The sequence below is a fragment of the Priapulus caudatus genome, unplaced genomic scaffold (genome assembly GCF_000485595.1).
Source record: "Priapulus caudatus unplaced genomic scaffold, Priapulus_caudatus-5.0.1 Scaffold2295, whole genome shotgun sequence".
Classification (NCBI taxonomy): Eukaryota; Metazoa; Priapulida; class Priapulimorpha; order Priapulimorphida; family Priapulidae; genus Priapulus; species Priapulus caudatus.
The window spans coordinates 14,469-22,677 of record NW_014579356.1 but is presented as its reverse complement, the minus strand read 5'-3'; the positions used below and the strand labels follow the sequence as shown (position 1 = coordinate 22,677).

The following is an 8,209-nucleotide window of genomic DNA, read 5'->3' as shown; positions in this document are numbered from 1 at the left end:
TATATATATATATTCCTCCCCTCCTAACCCTCGCCTCCTTGCCGTTATCTAGATTTGCCTCAATCCACGTCTCTCTGTATCCTCCTGCTGATCTTTAGCATCTGTAATTTATTTACGAGCGATCGGGTCTTACGACGCGTCTGCATACATACACCCGGGTTCATCGTCGATGAAAGATGAGGACCTTCGCTCGTCGACGTCACGGCGCTGCAGCCATACGTAAACACAAGCGCGTGCGCGTGCGCGTGCGCGTGCGCGTGTGAATCAGAGAATTCGTGGCGCGAGCGCGTCGCTCCACCGTGGCGTTATTATTTAACGTTGTAATTAGCGTTATCTAGTTATCGGTGTAGCATGGCTAGTTCGTAATTCATTTTGGTATTAATTTTATAGACTTCGTCAACCTTTTGTTGTGTGAGAGGGGAGGATGTTAGGTGGGTGCATTTATGATTGGATGGATGGATGGATAAATGGATTCACGAGTTGGTGCGTGCGTGCATGTGTGCGTGCGTATATAGGTGCATGTGGGTGCGCGCATACATTTACATACCTGAAAATCTGAGTGTGCGCGCACGTGCATACGCAGGGTTCTCCAAGAGCACTTATAGCCTGGCGGCCCGCCAGGCTATCGTCGAGCCCCGCCATGCTAAATATCATAGCCCCTGGACCCCCTTAGCACGCAAACCGCCTTCGGCGATTTCCAACTAGGACCGTAAAGGTAAAGGTACCTGGGACTTTTGTCCGATTCTAGCTATCATTGGTGCCCTAGGTATTACGTACTGCTGTGTACTGCGTACTGAGTATATATAAAGGGCGCCTGAGCGTTAGCATTCAGTATCGGAGCTGCTCTCAACGTTGGACTTAGGAAAGAAACGAGGGCAAATATCACTGACTACAAACCACGCGTTAACGGTAAGCGTAGTTATATTTGAGTTTATTCTTTGGGCCTGGTGGCTCATATATATATATATATATATATATACACATATATATGCAAGTGCGATGTAGGGTACGTTATATAAAGTTTGCATTAGTTGCGTTTTTATTGTAAACAAAATTGAAGTTGAAGTATAGCTATATGTATCTCGTGTCTAATGCGTATAGGCGTACGGGAATGCAAGGGTGCGCCACCAACTATATCTGTACACAACAGGATTATTTCTTCATAAACTTTATTCTTTACTTTAATCCAACTTAGTTGTGTTGACGTCGATACCCTACAACAATAATTATAACCGTATAAGCAAAATAACAAAACTCAGTTCTACGATAAACATTTCAGGGATAAATAGAGCTAGACATTACAAATAGCATAATTTCGAAGCAATTATCCACCACGTTAACTATAAATAATATAACTTTTAGAAACAATTATAAAGCGTGGGAACACGAATCAGGCGTCTGTAGAATAGACATAAGAAACATCAAATTGCATGTAGACTAACAATTGACAATCAACAGAATCGACATGGATAAACTCACCAAAGATTTGTGGCTTTTGTAACAAGCCGTACCCTACATGAACTTAGAAATGCATGGAGAAATTCAAACTTGAAAGGGGCGAAAGAATTATCATTCCATCATTAGTGACATCTTGAGAACAAAGGGCTGTTCTTTCCTTGGACCAGAGCATGGACACAACACATAGCACCATCTGAGAACAAACCACTATTAAATCCTCCATAGGATCCTATGCTTAAGCATTGATTTTCAGGAGCTGAAAAATAGTATTTCGACCGTTTTTGGCCGAGTGGCAATATTAAAGCTAGGTAGCCATGTACTTCAGCTGTGCACCATTAGAGTTATGACATATGTTGTCCGGCGTTTCGAAAAAATATCGCGAATTTACTAACCGACACCACATTTGTGCCTGAAAAACAGTCGCGCAGTCGAATGGGGGCCATACATTGAAAGAATTCGTTTTAAATTACCAGTAACCATCTACCCATCTCAATGTGCATGTCATTGCCACACACGATAGCCAGCCTAAATAATGCAACCACAAAACGTCGCGTCAGCTTTAGTGCACGAGCTGCGGGCCCTCCGATTGGCCGGCCAATGTTTTGTCACATCCTCTAACCTAACAGGGTAATGAACCGGAAGCGATTTAATAGTGGTCACGTGTCTGTATAGAAACGTTTTTTTCTCGGAATCTGTCAAACCCAATAAAATTCTTTCCGACAAACACCGCTGCACACGGGTGCAAAATGTTTGTTTAATTCGCTGTTCGTTTTTTGAGTTTTGGCGATTTCTTCGACCCCACCCTCCCGGCTTCAAGGCGATTCCGGTGCCCATCTGCTTTGTGGAATGCCAAGTCGGGGCATAGTTCGAGTAGTCGCTAGAGTTGAATAGAATGATTTACATTGAATAAAATTGCATTCACCTATGCGAAACTTGATATTCTATGTGATCAATAAAAAAATAAAAAATAAATCGCACGTCGAATACGATTTCTCGGTAATTTAGAATGCCAGATTATCGGTCATAAAAAACGGGTCAAATTTTGCATTGGATTGAATATTTTTATGAAAATAAAAGGGCTTTTTTGTCAAATCTGATACTAAACGAACGCGACATGTCTTGTTGTCTGCTAAGCCAAAAATTAGCACTTGGAAGCAATCGGTAATTTTTTTTATAGCGATTGAAGCGGCTGTGGGAATTGTACACCAGGTGGCGCTATCACATCATAGTGTTATTGGTAGACGTTCTATTTACGTGCTCCAACAATGATGGTTGGAAGCATTTTTGATTATATCTCAAGAATAGGCATTTACGCTTCATTTGGAATAGAATTTGTGCAAAGGCGACAGCCAGTTTCGGAGATTAGGCAAATCCAAGTTGGTTCACCCAACAAAAATCATCGCTTTCATTGTTCCACTTCGCTGTGGATAGACACTATTGGCGAAGCGATCGACATCATGGACCGTTTTTATACTAAGACTTGTTCTAATAAAACAATACATCTGGGACAAGTTTATTTCAAGGCTGTAACTCATGCAAAATTCTTCTAGCTGATGCTTGAATGGGTGCAACAGACGCAGATGGACATAATACTGGCGCCACGAGTGTTCAGTGTAGCCCACGAAAGCCACTCTTTCACGCAATAAACAATGCTAATTAATTCGTGGCAGACACGAATGTTGTATATGAGAATTGTTACCCAGCATCGTTCTTGAATTCGCAGTGTCTCTTTATGCCGGCAGGTAATTACGCTGCGTGCCGATGTATCGATTTCTATAGGCTTCCTTGGGTGGACTGGTAGATGCAACAACTGGAAATCATACGATTCATAGCCTCAGCTCCCTAAAAATATCAAGGATTAACAATTCAATGACAGAATAGAAGAAAACCTGATACAATGATTACTAAGTACAAACGTCTTAGCAGTAGATTTTAGCAATAGCAGGACTATTCGCAGACTATTAGCCGCGACGAATGAGATTTAACGAAGCAGAGACTCGTTGTGACTGTGTCTGTCTGTGTGTGTGTGGAGTGTGTGTGTGGTGGGGGGGTAACAAGGGTTAGGTATAGGGTTAAGCCTAGTATTGCATGACTAAAATTGACCGAGAGCTAGCCTTAATACACTATTGCATGAACGTTAGTATTACGAACTAGAATCGCATTCGTTATTTGCATCAATTAAGTTTTCAATTTGCCTAATGTGCTGTTCTTTCACTACAACATGTCCGCCAGATTTATTCTCAAACTCAACGTTAACTTTTCCGAGTCCAACTTTAGCGCAATCTCACACATAAATGACACCTCTCACTTTCTGCACAGGTAGGCACGAGAAAACGAGTGAAATTAGCAGCCCCGCACTCGCAGTCATTCATATTGAAAATGTGAAAATTTCCAGAAACATTTTTTCAGCGTGACAGAGAACAGACCCACTATTAAATCCTCCATAGGACCCTATATTAAGAATTGATTTCCAGGAAGCTGAAAAATAGTATTTCGACCGTTTTTGCCGAGTGACAATATTAAACGCTAGGTAGCCATGTAATTCAGCTGTGCACCATTAGAGTTATGACATATGTTGTCCGGCGTTTTAAAAAGATATCTCGAATTTACTAACCGACACCACAATTTGGCCTGAAAAAAGTCGCGCAGTCGAATGGGCCATACATTGAAATAATTCGTTTTAAATTACAGTAACCATCCACCATCTCAATGTGCATGTCATTCCACACATGATAGCCAGCCTAAATAATCCAACCACAAAACGTCGCGTCAGCTTTAGTGCACGAGCTGCGGGCCCTCCGATTGGTCGGCCGATCACGCGTCACATCCTCTAACCTAAAGTCGCGTTCACACGGGCATGGTTTGGCTCGAGCCAAATGGGCTGATTTGGCTCGCGGCCAAATTTGGCTCGGGCCTAATTAAGTCGGAGCGTTCACACGTACGCAAGTGAATACTGTCTGTAATTCAAATTCAAATTCAAAAAATTTTATTGCACAAATATCTCACAGATACTTTGCAGTATGTCGCGAGATGGCGTTGTTTACGATTTAGAGTGTTTACTTACGTTCCGAGTTTAATTATCAATCTTGAAAACGTGCATCCTGATCAAATTTTTCGAATTTTTACACTGTTTTGGACTTTATTTCGTCGAAGTACACGTTCGACACTCGCGGCATCTACCGCTCAACGCTCTACCGCTCTACCCCCCTCGCCGAAAGCTAGTGCTAAAATTTGGCTCGGCCTGTCCGACGTTTTCGATGGACCAAATCTGGCACGGGCCTAATTAGGCTCGGGCCAAAACGTCCGTGTGAACGCGCCATTTAACAGGGTAATAAACCGGAAGCTATTTAACAGTGGTCACGTGTCATCTATGAACACAAATTACCGTAACGCAATATTAACACATAACGCCATCTATGAACACAAATTACCGTAACGTAATAATGCGAGGTATACAGTAAAAACCCGCGTATAAGAACATAGATTTAAGAACATGTTAGGCTAAAATTTCCCATTTAGACCCCTTTACATAAGAACCTGTTTTAGGCTAAGATTTTAAAGTAGGTTCTTAATTTTCCATGCAGATGAAGACTTAAAAAGAAACACAGGTAAAATAAAAAAGACGACTTAACAATATCGATGCAATAACAATGCCAATGCAATGCCAATGCTCAACAATAACAATGCCAGCACCCTGGCATTGTTATTGAGACACAGTACTGCATTATTTACATATACAGTAAAAACCCGCATAAAAGAACACGTTGATTAAGAACACTCAGGCTGAAATGCGGTCAAAAAATTGCATATACATAAGAACACATTCAGCCTGAAAAATAAAAATCTATCTATATTCTAACTTTGGAGTCCGTATCATCAACCAGTAGTTCCTACATAGCATACAATAAAACATTTGTGTGTGTGTGTGTGTGTGCGTGTGTCTGTATTTCACTGTGTACTTGCCAACACAATGGTTAATGGTTAGCGTGTAAGCCATGATTGTACATGTATTGTATTGACATCTCAACCATAAAAAACAAACATGTGCAACAACTCTCTCCATATAACACCTTACATAACACTACTGGGTCTGGTAACAGCATGCAAGTAAGCCGCGCGCAGCGCATGCGGTGCCACGCGGCATCGACCCTGAGCCAGCCCGCGCGTAGCGCGGGGTTCAGCTAGTACATATTAAAAGTAGAAACAATTAAGAACCTATTTAAGAACCTTTTGAGCCTAATTTTTCAGTAAGCACCATTTATATAAGAACATGTTGAGGCTAACTTGAAAAAATCTATGTTCTTACACACGGGTTTTTACTGTATTATGTATCATGTAGGCTTGTTTTACATTCCCTCGCCTCCTAGCAATTTAATTCACTGAATTGAAAAAAATATTGCAGCATTTAAGATTCATATTTGAGATATTATATTGCTTTTTACGATAACCTCTCGTGGAATAAATGGTCCACAGAAATTATGACATTTCGTTTCAGCTTGAATCCGACTCGTTTATATAGCAGCGGAGATTTGCACGACAATGACTAGGTTCCTTCTGATCGTGGTCACGGCCGTCGGTGTGCAGTTGTATTCGGCGGGCCTCACACACACAGGCTGTGTCTCACACTGTCACCCAAACAGCCACTGTCACTCACACTGTGACCCACACAAAAGCGCCCCACGCCAGCGACGACAGGCGTCGAAACTCCACAATCTGCCACAGGACTTTCTCGACAGTAAGTTTCTTGTGGCACGCTTTGATAATGATTATTATAAGAATAAGAATAAGAATCCGAAAAATATTTTCGCTGCGATTATAGTTACAAAATCCTAAATTCCGCTTCAGGATCACTGTCGAATCGCGCTGTTTGATATACATTATTCCTGAGCCTATTACGTGCGTGAATGTATCCGTTCGACATATAAGGATAATATATACTACAGCGCCGCCTAGTAAATACACACCAAATTACTATTTTATATGTACAGAAAACCTATGTGAGTCGAACAGCGTTATCCTGTGCCAAAACCGTCCGTCGTAATCGACATATCCTTGCCGCTCAAGAAGCATGCGAGTGAAAATTGAATCTTTATTATTTATTTATTTATTATTTATTATTATTATTATTATTATTTATTATTTATTATTTATTATTTATTTGAGTGAACTGTAATCTAATAGGTTAATTGGTCACTATATAGTTTCTATCAGAGCGATTACAAGAGTGGAATTGCAATCTGTCGAGAGCACGCTGCTGCTCACAGAGCAGACGCCTGCGTGTGGACTACCTTAATTGGAATGTAAACTATGAACTAGTCCTCCAAATGTCATTTACTAGTCTTGCCAGGCGGCGGGCTATGGGGTGATGAAGCACAGCTGATGTCAACGGCCGCGTTCTTGTTGCAGAGTTATCGGATGCTGGAACAAACGCTCTGAAGAGCAAGTACTTGGAGGCGGCAAAACTCGTGAAGGCACAGAAGACCGCTGTCGAAGCAGAAGAGCCCAAATGTAAAGCCGCCGCCGAGAAGGTAATTTTCGCATCAACTAGCATAAGTTCGCGTCAGATTTCCTCCACGCTAGGGCAACCTGGCTATGCACAAGTCTGATGTATATAATAGAAGTCTGAAGTATGATAATATATAGTTCTATAAGTGAGAACACTAACAGGAAAGCTCGCGTGCACGCTTACCTTGAGAAGCAATAAGGTGCATCCGATCATGTCTAGCCCTATTCCCCGCCGGAGACGAGTAAAAGAACAAAATATACTCCATAATATGTGTATAAAAATAAATGTACTTTACCAATGTATATGACTCATGATACTCATGGCGTTATAACTCAATTATAGGAACGATATTACAACTTGACATATTCTCGCTCATAAATATGAATACAGTACAAACGGTGTGACTCTTCTATTTCTATCCATAAATTCGGGTAGAACCCAACGACGGTATCGCTAGTATCGTTTGGATTGTTTGGCTCGTTTTGGATTCGTTTGGATTGGATAATGTGACACTATAATGTGCGTTGATATTGTACTTTCTCATTGCTGTCTGGCGATACAGTACAAGAAGCATTCGAAACAGTCACCTGACCGTGTTATAAATTTAACTTCTTCTAGCTGAACCACGATTGCCAGCATTGCTATTTTTAAGCCCCTCTCACCACTTTCTCACTTTCTTCCACTTTAGGCAACGGCAGCATTAAAAGAGATGAATGATGAATTCATCCAGACTCAGTGTGGGCCGTGCATACAGGAAAAGTGTTCTGCATTCACTAAGCAATGTGGTGAGCCTCCATTTATATTTGTGTGCGTCCGTGCGTGCTTGTGTACGTGTGTACGTGCGTGCGTGTGTATGTATGTGTATATGAGTGGTGTAGGCATATGTAAGCGCTGGCGGGCGTACGTGCATATGCCAGCTTGTGTGCAGTGTTGCGTACAAAAGAAAGGGATATTTTCTGTTCGCCGGTGCGTGTTTACGCGCGCGCGCGCGCGCGCGCGCGCGCGTGTGTGTGTGTGTGTGTGCGCGCGTGCGCTTGCGGCGTGTGCGTGTGCGTGTGCGTGTGCGTGTGCGTGTGCGTGTGCGTGTGCGTGTGCGTGTGCCGTGTGCGTGTGTGTGTGTGTTTGTGTGTGTGTGTGTGTGTGTGTGTGTGTGTGTATGTGTGCGTATGTGTGTGTGTGTGTGTGTGTGTGTGTGTGTGTGTGTGTGTGTGTGTGTGTGTGTGTGTGTGTGTGTGTGTGTGTGTG

General features: G+C 42.2%; 1 protein-coding gene across 3 annotated transcripts in view; it reads left to right on the top strand.

Moving 5' to 3' along the window:
• The first annotated feature begins 802 nt into the window (after nt 1-802).
• LOC106818513 overlaps nt 803-8,209 on the top strand; it is a 10,315-nt gene continuing 2,908 nt past the window's right edge. For all 3 annotated transcript variants that reach the window (XM_014823214.1, XM_014823213.1, XM_014823212.1), the window contains exons 1-4: nt 803-909; nt 5,954-6,193; nt 6,865-6,986; nt 7,653-7,749. In XM_014823214.1, the coding sequence (XP_014678700.1) occupies nt 5,998-6,193; nt 6,865-6,986; nt 7,653-7,749 (415 nt within the window). In that variant the 5' untranslated portion in view covers nt 803-909; nt 5,954-5,997. The remainder of the gene's footprint in view (nt 910-5,953; nt 6,194-6,864; nt 6,987-7,652; nt 7,750-8,209) is intronic.